Raw genomic sequence first — 16,747 nt, 5'->3', positions numbered from 1 at the left:
TTTCCAAGCAAATGTTGCATGATTTGGGAGAGAGGTATGGGTTTGAATGCTTCTTGCAGGTAAAGTGTCACGCTTCTCTTTCTAGATAATAGATCATTAATTTGGGAAATTTAGTCCAAGAAAGCTTCCTCTGTTGCTCTTGTACATCTTGATGATATCCTATACCACTATGTCAACACATTTTCAATATTTTTGAAAAAGCATTCTTTGTGCTCAGTTATGTAATCAATTAGATTTGGTCTTTTAGTCCTGGTGCCACTGTAGTTATACACCATGTCCACAAGATGGCAGAATAATTCCACATTGTCTTATAATGTACTTTATGACAAACTATAGGCATTCACAATGCCATTTGGGAAAGTCAGATATTGCCAAGACACTTCAAGAGTATTATCAAACCAAATTTGGTCTACAACTACAGTAGGGGATGTTAGTACAGTATTGGAGTTTAAAAGATTAGTCAAAGGAGCATCTAAAGGAGAGTAAAAAAAGAGATGGAGGCAATCCAGAATTCTGGTCTATAAAAATAAAGGAATGACTATAATAAAGAATACACAGGGCCAGAACTGGAAGAGAACCGATAGCAATGACTGATGAAGAGCTGGAGTATGTAACAGTTATGGGGAGGAGAAAAATATGTAGGTGATTTGAAACAAGAATGAAACTTTTAAATTGAGGTAGTATCAGAAACAAGGTCATTAAGCATTGGGATTATTGGTGAAGGTGGTGTATTTGCTTCAAATGGTTCCTCTCAGGCTCTAAAGATTTTAAGTAAAGAAGAGGTATGGAATGCTTGCCTTCATTGGTAAGGGTATTGAGTAAAAGAGTAAAGTAGTCATGTTGTGGCTCTATAAAACTATAGTCCAACCATACTTGGAATATTGCGTGCAATTCTGGTTGCCCCATTGTAGGAATTATGAGCAGCCCGCAGAAGAGGTTTATCAGAATGCTACTTGGATTAGAGGGTATGAGTATAAGGAAAGCTTGGATAAATTTAGGTTATTCTCTCTAGAGTGTAGGAGGCGAAGAGGATACCTGTGTTTTTGTAAATTAAGAGGCATGGATAGGGAAAACTATCTTCCCCCAGGGTTGAAATGTCAAACACAAGAAGAAGACATGTTTTTAAAGTTAATAGTGACAGGAGGAGCAAGTTTTCTTTTTACACAGAGAGTGGGATGGTAATGGAAGCAGGCAGCTTGGAATTTAAGAGGCTTTTAGGTAGACATGAATATGAATAGAATTGAAGGTACAGATGATAAACAGGAGGATATTTAGAACATAGAGCAGTACAGCACAGGACAGGTCTCTTGGCTCTCACTGTTGTGCCAGATCAGCTAAAAGGCAAATCAAAACCACCCTTTACACTAACCCTCCTATATACATATCCCTCCATCTTCCTTATATCCACGTGGCTATCCTAATGTCTCCTAAAAACTTCAAATGTATTTGTCTCTACCACCATACCAGACAGCACATTCCAGGCATCCATGATTCACTGAGTAATAAACCACATTCCCCTTGAACCTACCCCCACTCACCTTCAATGTACGCCCTCTGGTATTAGACATTTCAACCCAGGGAAACAGATACTTGCTGTCCTTTCTATCAGATCTCCCCTCAGCCCTCTGGTGCCCTAAACAACCCAAGTTTATCCAGCCTCTCATGATAGCACGTGCCTTCCAAACCAGGCAGCATCCCGGTGAACCTCTTGTGCACTCTCTCCTTCCCTCAATGCCCTTCCTATAGTTGGGCAACCAGAACTGTATGCAATACTCCAGATGTGGCCTCAGTGAGTTTTATGAAGTTGTAACACAACCTCCTGACTTTTGAACTCAATGTCTTTATTAATAATAATAATAAGTATTCCATAAGCCTTTGTAACCACCCTATCGACTTTAAAGGAACTATGAACTTGGATCTCAAGAGTTCTCTGCTCAGCAACACTGTTAAGGACCTTGCAAAGACTGTCTCTTTGATTTGCCCTACTGAGGTGCAACACCTCGTTTTTCTGGGTTGAACTCCATCTGCCATTTCTCAGCCCATATCTGCAACTGATCTATATTGTGCTGTATTCTTTGTCAGTCTTCTATCTGCTATCCACATCTCCACCAATCTTAGTATTATCTGCAAAATTACCACCCACCCATTTACATTTTCATTCAGGTCATTTATGTACATCACAAACAGCAGAGGTCCCAACACAAGTACCCGTGGAAGCTCACTAATAACAGACCTCCAGCTCGAATAAGTCCCTTCAACCACTACCCTCTGTCTTCTTAATCCAAACAGCCAATTTGCCGCAGACCCCCTGCATCTTAATCTTCTGTTTACTAAAAACTATGTAGACAGCATCCACTGCGCTACTCTCATCACCTTGTCAAAAAACTCAATCAAGTTGGTAAGATATGACCTATCCCGTACAAAGCCATGCTGACTCTCCCTAATTAGGCCGTAGGTTTCCAAATGCTCATATATCCTGACCCTAAGAATTTTCTCCCGCAGCTTCCCTGCAATTGACGTGACTTTTACTGGTCTATAGTTCCCAGGATTTTCCCTTGTTCCCTTCTTAAATAGAGGTACACTAACCACTCGCCAGTCCTCTGGGACCTCACCTGTGGCGAGAGAGGACACAAAGATACTGGTCAAGGATCCAGCAAACTCATCTCTTGCCTCCTTCAATAACCTGGGGTAAATCCCATCAGGCCCTGGGGACCTATCCACTTTAATACTCTTTAGGAGTCCCAGTGCTTCCTGTTCCTTGACCTCTAAATGTCCTAATGTATTTATACACTCAGCACTGATCTCCTGTAATATTTGGTACTAATTGGCACAAACTCAGTACTAACATCTGGTACAAATTGGCATGAAGACTGGCACATCATGGGCTGAATAACCTGTCCAGTGCTCTATTGTTTATGTTTAAACAGCTTTTAAACATTTTCTCAGTTTACTCATCCATTTTTACCGGTATTTTCTCTAGCCCTGAAAATCAAATAAATCGTCACAGCCCCTAGTTTGTATGTTCCAAGGGTTGGTGATGTCAGTAGTTCTGAAAGTTTAATTTTAACACATTAATATTGTAATTGAGCTTGGGAATTGTAATTAACTAATTGAAACTTTAGGGATAATTTTCAGTGAAGATACACAATTTAAGGACATTTTTAATAGCAAAATAATTACACAGGTTCATTCATTCATAGCGTGTCACACCAGACTGTCAGCCATTCTTGTCTGGCGCCTGGTGTCAGGATTGGTCTCCTTTTGGATGAACTGGGTCATCGTATGAATGTTCCTGACTCTACCCTTGTTTTTTACGAGGCCGAGTGGCTAGCTCGACGCCCAACCCAGCACAGGTGGAAAGCGTGCTTGGGGGGAGGGGGGGCCAACTGGTTTCGAACTTGGGACCCTTCGCTTCTGAAGTCTGGGGCTGATGCCACTGTGCCACCAGGTAATTACACAGGTAATTTTACATTACGCAGTTGACAACAAGGTCTTGAGTAAATCCTTACAATGAGGAATCATTCCTTTAGTAGTTGAAATATCTAGACCAAAACCTCAATGTGATGTGTACGATTTTCAGCACAATTGCTTTGCCTTTGAAATTCATAAGTGAAAAATGACAAGCAACAAGAGCTTGAATTGGGAATAATAGTTCAAGCATTTCTTCTATTAACAATCTGTGGAGATTGTTTGGTGAGCACACAGTCACCATGCAATTGTCAATGGAAGAATGAGACATGTCATATTATTAACATGCAGTGTGCAATACAGACAGGAGAACACATCTTAAACATCACCTAAAACTGCACTATTTTCTGAATTATTAGCCAGCTGCAAGTTTGTTGAGTCTGTTGCAAATTAGACCTCAGAGAACTAGCCATAGGTCAGCAGTGGAACGTGTTGCGTGGAATTGTGATGCGCTGATCACTGAAAAGTGCATACTTTAGTGATTGCCCTGTTGAGTTTGCAGCATGACCAAGTTCAAAGCAGGGACCAAATACAGCAACAGCTTGCCAGTGGATGCTGAAGGAGGAGAGCAAATGAGAAGGAAGCCTGAGCTAAGAGAGCCTACTACTCCCCTCTGAAGTCTTCAGGAGCCACAGTCTTACTCCATCAGTCAGAGCATCAGTACATCTGGGTGCCAAGGATCTCAAAGGCAATGACTCCAGGCATCTATTAATTTCAAGAGTGCATCTGCAAAGTCAGGAAGTTATGTTGCACCTTTATAAAACTGACTTGGCCACATCTGAAGTATTGCATACAATTCTTGTCACCTCATTATAGGAACGATGTGTGGAAGCTATGGAGTTAGAAAACAGGAGATTTATCAGGATACTATCTGGATTAGAAGCCAACCCTGAGCTATCACTGGAGTCCTTCATTGGCACCCTTTACAGGCATAGTGGCATCAGCTAGATACGACACTGGTTGGAATGTAGGTCATATACCCTTGTATTTTCCAGGTGCTTACTCATTTATCTACTTTGAAGCTGGGCCTTTAACAATGACAGGGAAGAGTTTTGTGAGTGTTTTGCAGATTGGGTGGATAAGGGGGTGTGGGTGGGGGTGTGTGTGTGTGTGTGTGTGTGTCGGTGACCGTAATACTGCTTATCCAGATAGACAAGGTTTGCAGCGTCTCTACTGACCTTCACCAGACAGCAAAATCATTAAAATTCCTTTTATCCTTGTGAAGAGGTCTGAAACCTCAGTCCAGGTATTTAATTTCCAGCATTTTCTCCTATGGCTGCTCATCTTTCTGGGAGGGTCTCCTGAACACCTTTATCCTAAATATATGTTATCTTTTTCCCGTAGAGTATTTTCCGTTTCCTTCTGAAAGTTTCCAATAAATCAGCTTTCCCCATCTTTTCAGGCAGAACCTTACAGCTCATAGTAACTCACTGCTGCCTCCCCTCACCTTCTGGTTCCAGGAGGAAACATCTTTGCACACCTTTTTGGTTGAGAGAAAATCTGCAAGAACTAAATAATAATTTGACTGTGAAGAATATTTTGTCAGTTAAACATTTTTTAAAAAGAAGCAGAATCCTTAATTTTTGTTGTCATTGTCAGTTTGCTCCTTTGATGTAATTCCTTTTACTGTTACTAATTTATCATAAATAAATAAGTGACATATTATGGAAAAAGTCCAGAGTATCAATCGAATAGGTTTGATCCAGACACTCTAGAGAACAAACAGTACTTCATTTTTAGTCTCTGATGAATCCAGAGGTAGAGCGGGAGGTCAGATGCATTGACAACTGACCTGTAGTTCATCTGACTTTCACATTTCAATGCATGGGCTTGGAAGTCCAAGACTAGCTGACCTGAGATAAGACCTTAAGACAAAGGAGCAGAAGTCAGCCATTTGGCCCATCGAGTCTGCTCCGCCATTTCATCATGAGCTGATCCAATCTCCCCTTTAGTCCCATTCCGCCGTCTTCTCACCATAACCTTTGATGCCCTGACTACTCAGATACCTATCAATCTCTGCCTTAAATACACCCAATGACTTGGCCTCCACTGCCGCCCATGGCAACAAATTCCATTCATCCATATTCATCATATTCATCTCTATTCATTCATAGAGATGAATGCAATTTTCTCCCAGCTCTAACATCCAGAGAAGTTTGAATTTGCCTTACAAATATCATAGCAGTTAGAATTGAATAATTCGGAACATCCCAAATAAAATCAAGAATCATACACAAGATGTTGGAAGAACTCAGCAGGTCAGGCAGCATCTGTGGAAATGAATAGGTAGCAGAGTTCCTCCAGCAGTTTGTGTATGTTGCTTTGGGTTTCTAGCATCTGCAGACTTACTCTTCTTTAAAATTAAAATTTTCTTTTCAATTTTAATTTTTCAGTTAAGTACAAACTTTATTTTTTACAGTTCTTTAAAAACAGAATCCAATCTTGAAGCTATGAAATCCATCCCAAGTGAAAGACTGATGATAGAAACTGGTAAGTTGTATTTCAAATAAAAACAGTAGGTGCTGTAAGTGATATGTAAGCTCATAGAGAAAGAACCAGGTTTATGTTGCAGGCTAATGATCTTTTTACAAGGACTGAGAAAGTAGATTTTTATAACTACTTGATTAAAGTGAGAAGATAAATATAAAGTGATGAATGAGAACAAGTTAAAAGAAATAAACTAATCCTGCTGGGGTAAAGGATGATTTTCAAGTGAAGAATTCCTGAAAAAACAATAATACAAAAGGAGAATATTGCTGCTTTTGGAAATCAGAAGTCTTAATTCAAGATATACGTTAATGATCTGGATATTAATGTAGCAGGTAAATCAAAAATTGATCATATTGTTGATTGTGAGAAATAATCATAGGTCCATCGTCATCGTTAGGTCGCATCTGGAATTTCCAGTTGGCGGACGATTTCCCTCCACACCATTCTGTCCCGACACTTGTCGTTAACGTCATTGTTTTGATCCTTTATTGAGACTGACATATTGGGAAATCCTGTACTCGGCAGGTTACAGCAGTGTTTGCCTTTGCCTTCTGCCGGGTGAATTTAAAGAGATCACCACCTCTCTTCTTGATAGATCGTCTGCTTCCAAAGCAACCATTGTCTTCCAAGGTTGTAGTTCTTCCGCCTTCCCCACCAGTCTCCTGCTGCGTCCACCGTTGGCCATCGCTCGTAACCCCAAGCAAGGGACCCTTACCAGGTGCTACCAGCCAGGTCAGCTGGACCTGGGTCGTGTCGCCGCGCCGTGCTCCGGACCGGGTGTTGTGGCGGGGATACGGGGCATGAAACAGCTGGGCCTTGGCTCGAAGTGGGCGCAGTGGTGTAGGGCCGCGAGCAGACATCACAGCTGAAGGCGAGCTCCCGGGAAAAAATAACAGGAAGCACATTTTCGTCCTTAAGATCTTGTCCAAGCCTCCTTTGGAAGAGACGCATTCTCACAGTTCCCACTGTGTTCCTCCCACCTCCGCCTCCTCCCTCCATCACCATTGCTGCTATCCCACTGCCATCTTGTTTATAGGTTTCAGAACTAAATGGATATACTGGTAAATTGGGCAATGGCAGATGGACTTAATCCCAGTAACTGTGAGGTGATGCATTTAGGGAGGTCTAATGAGGACGGGATATACACCATGAACAGTAGGGCCCTATGAAGCAATGAAGTGATCTTTATGTTCAAGGCCTTGGATCGCTAAAGATGGCAGCACAGGTTGATAAGATGGTGAAGATAATATACAGCTAATTGTTCATTAGCTGGGGCATAGAATTTAAGAGCATTGAGATCATGGTACAGCTTCATTGGGCCAGAGCTGGTTTAGTGTATACTTTTGATTGCCACACTGTAGGAAGCACATGATTATACTAGAGAAGATGTCGAAGAGATGTAGCACATTGTTGCCACTTTGGTTGAGGAAAACTGTATCGACTGGTATTGTTTTCCTTGAAACAGATGAGACTTGAAGGGGGACCTGATAGAGGTATACAAATCTAAGAGATAAGAAGAGTGGATAGAGCATAGTTTTATGGTGAGGTGTTTCTCCCTCTCTCCAATATGTATTGATGTTTGATTGTTAGAGGTTCTGTGGCATTCAAGCTCCCAGCAATTCAGCATGCTACTTGGTGAGTGAATTATAGTCCTGTCCTCTCCCATGATCTGTAGGTGCACACCCAGCAGCAGCTGCTGAATAACTAATGTGAACTGGAACCAGCAATTACTCCATCTTCACAGCAGAGAGGTGCTGGAGATGTATGCGTCTCCCTGGCATGTTTGTTATTGAGATTGCATAATCTGGACGTGGGAATGCAGCCTGGGAACTTAGTAGGTTCAAAGTCTCAGCTCTTGAACTAAATTTATTGAACCATTGGAGTTATTATTCCCTTTTTCATTCTGCTTTTCGAAAAACTGTGCACATATAATGCAGTACCCTGAATTTCAGAGGGATTTCCAAAACCCTGCCCTACCCCACGTGCAATCAGTATAATCAGCCAGTTTCAACCATGACAAGGGCAAGAGCAAATGGTTCCTTTCCTTTTCGTCCCTTAACAACTTTTCATTTGAAGCAAAGTTTGCCTTGGAATTTCTAGTGCATGTGGTCTTAAAATGATTATAACATACAAGAGCAGAATTAGGCCATTTTAGCCCATCAAGTCTGTTCTACAATTTCATTGTGGCTGAAGCATTTCCCTCTCAACCCCATTATCCTGTCTTCTCTCCATAATCTGAAGACAAATGCAAAATACTTATTCGGTTCATCTGCCATTTTCCCATCCCCTATTACTATCTCTCCAGCATTTCAATATCTACTCTCGCCTCACTTTTACTCTTTAAATATCTTGAAAAACTTTTGGTATCATTTTTGATGTCATTTGCTAGCTTACCTTCAGATTTAATCTTTCCTTCCTTTCTTCCTTATGGTTGTTATAAGTTGCCATCTGTTGTTTTTTAAAAATTTCCCCAATCCTTGAACTTCCCACTTTTTTTCCCTATTTTATGCCCTTTCTTTTGCTTTTATGTTGGCTTTGACTTCCCTCGTCAGCTGCAGTTGCATCACCCCGCCTTTAGAATGCTTCCTCCTTTTTCGATGCATCTATCCTGCACTTTCTGAATTGCTCCCAGAAACGCCAGCAATTGCTGCACTGCCGTTGTCCCTGCTAATGGCCCAATCAACTTTGGCCAGCTCCTTTCCCATGCTCTAATTTCCATTACTTTGCTGTAGTACCAATGCATCTGACTTTGAGAGAGAGAAGCTAATTTGCAGGGTGAACTCTGTCATATTATGATCACTACCTCCCAAGGGTTCCATTACCTTAAGCTCCCTAATCATATCCGGTTCATTACACAACACCCAATCCAGAATTGCTGATCCCCTAGTGCACTCAACTATATGCTGCTCCAAAAAGCCATCTCATAGGCATTCCAAAAATTCTCCCTCCTGGGATCGAGCATCAACTTGATTTTCCCACTCTGTCTGCATATTGAAATCCCCCATGACTAATATAACATTGTTTTTTTGACATGCTCTTTCTATCTCCTGCTGTAATTTGTAGACCACATCCTGGTTACTGTTTGGAGGCTAAATAACTCCCATCCCTATTAGGGTCATCTTACCTTCACTGTTTCTTAACTTGAGGATCTCAGCGATTCAAAGGGCATCTGGGGGTAGCACAGAGGGAGGAAAAGAAAGGAACAGTCGATGTTTCAAGCTGAAACCCCGCATCAGATTCTCCAAGTGTTTTTGAAATAAAAGATAACCAGTGATGTGGAATATAAAGGCAGGCTAGAGTTCTAGCCCCTGCTATTTGTTATGTTTGAATATATACATACATTTTCCAGAAAAGAATGTTGTATTATAATGTCTGGATCAGTTTCTATTCATAAAACGTGTGTTTTGACATGGTTTTTAAAGATCTGTCATGCAATTTCTTTATTTTTGATAAGATGCACCATGGTGTGGAGTGAAGAACACTCATGCCGGTGCTAAATACGTGAAAACAACTTTTCCAACAAAGAAGAAGTGGGAAGAAGGATATTGCCTTAAGGATAGGAATGAACCATGCCATATTATGTGAGTATTCTTACTAAAGAAAATCCTTTCTTCTCCCCCACTCCATCCTTCAGTAATTCAAGTTATGGCAAGTATCGTTGTGATTCTCTTATCCTTGTCGTAAACAAAGGTCCATTGAGAATATACTTTCAAGGTATTGCATATGCTTGCAATTAATGTTGTGAGACTACGAAACTGCTATTCAATATGCATCATATTTTGGCATCCATTAACACCACTAGTTCCATTTTCTATGATTCATCCAAGATTAGAACATGGCATTAGGCACAATTTCCTGTATAAATCAATAAACAAAGCCTTACTCAATAAACAATCATTTTATTCTTATACACTCCTTATCAATTCAAATGTTGGCTTTGGCCTATCTAGCTAACATGTGTCAACTTCTCATTGGCTCTGATTCGAGCCAGCATCATCTTATTGCCTTTCTTTCAAGTGAAAAGTTGTAATAAATGTCTCTTTGTTCTGAATCAGAGCAGACCAGCTAGTTACTAGGCTCAGGCTTCCCTATTTGTAAACCTGCATGTTTTATCTTACCAAAGAACACAACACAAATAACTTCTTAATTGGACATTACTGCTATTTGTGAGCAAAACCAGTTCACAAGACAGCACACAAAATGGAGATTACCGAGCGGCTTCCCAAAATAAGAGCTTCCATTCCTTCAACCACATGGCAAGAACAATGACAATTGGTTTGTCTACTTCCACTGTCCGGACTCATTCAAGTTTGATGTTTTCTTCCATATTTTACTTCCTTCATGGCCAACATCTTTCCCCTTTTGATCCACAGAAAATTCTGAGAATCACACTACTGTTGATATGTCTGAGTGGATACAGTACAAAATTAATGCTGGTGTTCCTTTTGTACTGTATTCATTCAGTCATAAACAGTAGAAAGTAACCATGAGGTAATAGGTTGTATAAACAGCATCCTTAGCATTTGAGTAGTTTCATTATTAACTCTGCCAATAATTCAGTTTGTCATATCTCCCAAGGGATGTAAAATGTGGAGCATCTCTGAAACTACATTCGCATGTTCTTTAGAGAATTTAATGGAGAGTTTACCTCAGTAATATCTTGCATATTTACTGCTTACCATGGAAACTCCAGCAGCATATCCTAATTCTCACAAGTTCATTAAGCCCCCTTTTTTGCCTCTCTCATGTTTTAAATTTTGTATGGTTAAATTTTCAATTAATAAATGATGGAAAAATTCCTTGTTGGAAATGTTGGAGGCTTATTCCACACCAACTACGAATTTGGAGTGTTGTTAGTTGAGCAACACTTGAACATGTCTTTATCCTGGTAGTAGAACAATTTGTTCTTCTGTTTTGTCTAATAAAAGCCCTACTCCCTTTGCATCTGTCTGAATCTTATCACACAACAAATTTCTAGTAACGGATGTCAGTACAATTGTTATGGTATAAGTTGTCATCGACTCTACCATGGGATATATGGAAGATCGAGGCTCAGGAGCAACTGAGATCGAGTTGTCTGGGGCACACGCTAACTGATCTCGGTTCTAATTTGTGTCCATGCCAACAATACTATTACGTTCACAATGAAGATGTACCTGAGTTATAAGTCCTTTTCTTCCTGAAGCAGGACCCAAAAAGACATGCTTTCCCACCATTATCCTAGTACTCCCATTTTTTCCCCATTACACGACCTTGATTATCAACAGACATTGTTCTTACTTCTTTTACAAAATCTTGTCTCAATTCATCATGAATTCATACTACCAGTTCACCTTCCTCATCCACACAGTCTTCTACCATTACCAGTGTATCGGATGCAATCCAAATAGGCATTTTCATGAATGTTGTGAATTGTGCATCTGCAGCCAATCTAATCTTCATACCTTGCAGCTGTCCAGATTAAAATGCATTTGGCTAATACACTCAATTGAACATGTAACCTTCAGCAAAGCCTTCAACTACTATGGGGCCACTCGTCAGTAGTATTACAATACCAGTCATTTACAAACAACTGGGAAAAAACATCGAGCAATTTCTATACTTACTGAGTCATCTGATATTTCCTCTAAATTTAACTTTTCCATTCTCCGCTTTATATCCAGAAGATCTAGTGATGAACACAGCATCCCATCTGTTTCTCTTCCATTGCCTCTGCCTTGACTTAGACGATTACAATGGTTGCCTTGCTTTAAACCTCCCTTCTTGATGCTGAGTATGAAGTGAACTATTGTTAACCTCTGGATGCGAACTGGAAGTGGTTGCCCAACCACTTCCAGAACTTCATATTGACAACGTGCCTTAAGACCACAGCTACTAGAGAACAAGGGGTTTAAGTTGGTTAATATAATACCAACCTAACTTATTAGGAACAGTTTGGATTCAATAAACTGATGGATGGGCTCTGTCAGTAACGTTATATGGCATTATATACAAATCTCGAAGATGTAAAAGAACCTGGCTGATGTACTGAGGTCATAACTTTCTGTCCTATTAATTGCTGTAGCCATTTATCCTTTACAATACCGTTATACTCAGGCAATGATAAATCTACCCCAAGCAGGAATTCTAACCCTCATTTCTCTCCCTGTCATCAACTTAAAAGGTGTAAATCCAGCAAAAGTAGCTTCAGTGGTACAGATGATCATAAGGACATAGGGTAAGACAGTGGTCCTGTGCTGTTTAGCCATTATAGCCAATATTGTCTTTAAAGTCCTGTTCATCCATTCAACAATTCCACTGGATTGAGATCAATAAGGAACATGAAACCTCTGTTTTATCCCAAACAACTTCATGAGAATTTGCATCACCTATGCAGTGAAATGAGGACCTTGATATGATTATAAACTCCCTGGGTAAAAATTCCATCGAACAAAATCCTGGCTGTAATTTAGTAGAGCTATTTATAGTTGGCAAAGCCTCTATCCACTTGGATATATTTCAGTCACTAGGATATATTTCAATCCTTCAGGCAATGGAGGTAAAGGTTCCACAAAATCAGTCTACAAGTTAACCTATGGTTCTTTTATGGGGCTTGTTTGTCTTAGAACTGCTTTTCTAAGCAATTTATCTGGGTTATACTGGGCACAGATCAAACTATTCTTAGAATAATGTCTTTATCTCTTGCAATTTTTGGCCACCAACAGAGATTCTTCAACTATTCCATAGTTCTGTCTGCTCTTTGATACCCAAAGATGTCATGGGGCACCAGTGCATCATCTGGTTTCTTTCACTTTCTCGCAACACAAATTTACCATTAAGTGCAATCCCATTCTGTACCTGTATTCCTGGATATTTCTCATTCTCCTCAGAATTCTCTCCTCTCTGTACCTTTGCTAACTTATGATCCTGTTGCAGTACCTTGACTAAGTCTATAGGTATACTCTTTGCTGGTTTCTTTGTCATCACTCCCTCTATATTTGGATTCCATTTCACCCCAACGCCTTGCTCCTATTTTAGCTAATTCATCTGCCTTCCTGTTCCCTTCCGGGGATGTTTTCAAATGAGCTTTCGCTGTATTTACTCTATAACTGTTTATTCTTGCCTTCTCAAAATATATATTCCAGCAAAGGTACTAATGCAAGGTTTACCATCTGCTGTAATGCAATCTCTAGCTTCCCGTAATGGTAAATATTCAGTAAAACTATTACATCCTTTCTGAGTGTATTACTGCTCCTGCAGGATACCTGCCTGGATGGCTAACAACAAAAGCTATAACAGCAGGCTCTGCCACTCATGCACTCTTTTTTAGGTAACTTGATCACAACACTTTCCATCTCTACTCCTTCCTCATCCTCTACATATATACCACATCTCATAAGCCTCTCTCCATGAACTGATGACGATTTGTCAACAAAGATCCTCCAAGAGGAACTTTCTGGTTGCATGACTTTATTATCCTCTCCTGATTTTAAGGTGGGAATGAATGGTCCTTTCCATTCTTTTTAATACTGTTACCTGACACTCATGAGGTTCACTCCACTAAGTTAAATTGTCAGTGAGCATGATTGTGCTGCTAACTTTTAACTACAACATTAATTGCAATGTCCATTGGACAAGTTGAGTTTGACTGACTACCCCATACTTGCAGCCATCCAGCAAAAGCTGAATTGGAATAAGCTCTGTTAAAATGGTTAGTGGATCAAGACCATCAATATAAGTGAAATGTTTAACTGCCCAAAACACTGCTAATAGATGATATTCACAAGTTTGAGATGCATACGCCACTGGTTTCAGTCTGCCATGCATCTCCTGGAGTAACACAGCTAATCGTATTACTGGTGGCAGTGACATCTGAAGAGAATGGCTCGGAATGGCTTAGGGTATAAAGAGCAGGTGCTTCTGCAAGGCTAATTTTAAGACCTGATTCTGCCTTAGACTTTTCTGGTTTCCATTCCTATGGAACGCCTTCCTTCAAGAAAGTGGGTAAGCTTTGGTGTCAAAGCCAGACATCTATGTGGTCTCTATAATACCCCACCCAACCAAGAAGCAACCTCAATCCCTTCACATCAGTAGGAAAAGGTAGTTTTGCCATAACATCGACATGCTGTTTATGAACAACTCATCTCCCAGGGTTATGACCACCCCAAGTAACTAATCTGCTGCCTCATGATTTGAGCTTTTTTAAGGCTTACCTTAAAGCCCATCTTCTGTAACAGTTGAAGTAATTCTTTAAATAACTTATAATGCTCCTCTCAAGTCTCTGTCAGCAATAGTACATCATCTACATATTGAATTAAACACTGGGGAGCTCAAATGGCTTTCAGTCCATTGGCCAAACATTGATGGAAAATGGAGGGCAAATTATGAAACCCTTGTGACAAAGCTGTCCATGTATACTCTTCACCCTTGCAAGTGAAAGCACATTTATTTTGACATTCTCTTTTCAATGGGACAGGCCAAAATCCATTACTTGTATCTAGTTCTGAGAACCACTTTGCTGCACTATTCAGCTTAATCATAGTCTCAGGACTTGTGGCTACAGTAGAGGCAGTTGAAGGGATAACTTTATTGAATTCCCTTGCTTAGAAACATATTAAACCTACAGCACAATACAGGCTCTTCGGCCCACAATACTGTCCTAAACATGTACTTACTTTAGAAATTACCTAGGGTTACCCATAGCCCTCTATTTTTCTAAGCTCCATGTATCTATCCAGGAGTCTCTTAAAAGACCCTATCGAATCTGCCTCCACCACCATCGCCAGCAGCCCATTCCACGCACTCACCACCCTCTGCGTAAAAAAAAAAACGACAAGAGCTTACCCTGACACCTCCTCTGTGCCTACTTCCAAGCACCTTAAAACTATGCCCTCTCATGTTAGCTATTTCAGCCCTGGAGAAACAACCGTTGATCAATGCCTCTCATCATCGTATATACCTCTATCAGGTCACCTCTCATCCTCTGTCGCTCCAAGGAGAAAAGGCCAAGTTCACTCAATCTATTCTCATAGGGCATGCTCCCCAATCCAGGCAACATCCTTGTAAATCTCCTCTGCACCCTTTCTATGGTTTCCACATCCTTCCTACAGTGAGGCGACTTCCAAAAGTTGAATCCTGATGAAGGGTTTCAGCCCGAAACGTCGTCACTACCTCCTCCCATAGATGCTGTCTGGCCTGCTGAGTTCTGCCAGCATTGTGTTTTTATAAGACAGAATATAGTTATGATAAAAGCAAATTTTCTAAAGCATCACATGAACTAGAAAATGTTTCATAAAACATTACAGCAGCTCTTAAAGATTAATTCAAGAACAAGATTTATGTATATAGATTTAGAAATGTATTGCTTTTCAAATTAACAAGTCTCTTAAATTTTTTCCTTAATAGTCAAATATTGGAGATAATGGCTGCTGTACGAGAGGAAGACATGCGTGAACTGAGCAACACCATGTACAACAATACTGTGAAAGTTTTCTTTCCTAACAGCTGATTGCCAAGTATATTATCCCAGTCTATTTGCTCTCAGCGTGACGCAACTGGCAGCTGTTAGAGATATTTGGGTACTTTTCCCTGGTTTATTCTGTTCAAGATGGATGTTGAACTCTGTACACCAGAGAATTAGTATGAATGTTACCCTTAATATTAAGACACTTCCTGATAAATTTCCTGATCTTGGTAGGAATCTATGTAAACATGTAGTTTGAATGAAAGGGAAATAGCTTCCTTGGCAACCCAACAAGTCAAAGACCTCAAGATATTTAGTGATTTTTAAAAATACCTCATGTTAACACTTTACAATGTTGTATTTCAAAATCAATCTTAATTGCTTACAACTTTGTTTTAATACATCTCTAATAAGCAGATCAGTATGGTTTAAATATCCAGTCATACGTGAAGTATCAAAAGGTCAATGATAGGTTATATTGGGCCAGTCTGGTTCCAAGCAGGATGTATTACAGTGACTGAAGCAAACATGCAACAGTATAATGTTAGTGTGCAATTTTACTGTATCTAATCATTTGTAACATATACTATACTTTATCAACTCAAGATCTATTCAAGTGCTTACGTTGAGGAGACCATTAGAATAGCATGTTCATCTGTATATGCACAATTATTTCTGTGCCAATTCAGGTAAAAATTAAATGGCTGAGCTAAGGAACAATGTAGTTACCATGATGTAGACAATCAATGTTAATGACCCAGAACTGTGGTAAAATCACTTATGAAGTTGCAAGAAATGGCAAATCATTGGGTTAGTATCATCATTTATTCTAAAATGAATGAATGAACGAATAAATAAATAAATAAATAAATAAGGAAGCATTTGTTGATACTTAGAATCTGTTTAAATTAACACTGGTTCATTGAAAAATACTGCTGCAGATGGAAAGGCAACAGAAGAGACGAACACAATTCAGAACCTCGTAGTTCAAGCCGCATTTGTGGAGGCAAAATATGCAAGTCGACATTTTAATTGAGCCCTTCATCAGAACTGAAAAGAAGAAATATTGCCAATAGTTTGGGGGGGGGGGTGTGGTAAGAGGCTGATGGATGACAGATGGAACAAGAAAGGGAGGGGTTGATGAGCAGATACAACCAGATGGTGTAGGGAAGAGAATGGGAGAGGCAGATGAAGGAGGAAGAAAACTAGGTGGACAATGATCTGTGGAAATAGAACACTGGGCATTTAGGTTAGCTGAAATTGGAAAAAATCCACATTTATACCATTGGTTTGTAGCTACCCATGCTGATGGAACATCGTTCTTCCAATCTGCATTTGTTACTTTCT

General features: G+C 40.0%; 1 protein-coding gene across 3 annotated transcripts in view; it reads left to right on the top strand.

The window, feature by feature from the left end:
• tatdn1 (TatD DNase domain containing 1) overlaps positions 1–16,274 on the top strand; it is a 76,096-nt gene extending 59,822 nt beyond the window's left edge. For all 3 annotated transcript variants that reach the window (XM_073043374.1, XM_073043393.1, XM_073043382.1), the window contains 3 exons: positions 5,888–5,958; positions 9,413–9,539; positions 15,343–16,274. In XM_073043374.1, the coding sequence (XP_072899475.1) occupies positions 5,888–5,958; positions 9,413–9,539; positions 15,343–15,445 (301 nt within the window). In that variant the 3' untranslated portion in view covers positions 15,446–16,274. The remainder of the gene's footprint in view (positions 1–5,887; positions 5,959–9,412; positions 9,540–15,342) is intronic.
• The last annotated feature ends 473 nt before the right edge of the window (positions 16,275–16,747 follow it).

Source organism: Hemitrygon akajei, chromosome 1, assembly GCF_048418815.1.
Source record: "Hemitrygon akajei chromosome 1, sHemAka1.3, whole genome shotgun sequence".
Lineage (NCBI taxonomy): Eukaryota > Metazoa > Chordata > Chondrichthyes > Myliobatiformes > Dasyatidae > Hemitrygon > Hemitrygon akajei.
Note: the sequence above shows the minus strand (reverse complement) of the source record. Positions and strands in the feature narration are given on the sequence as shown.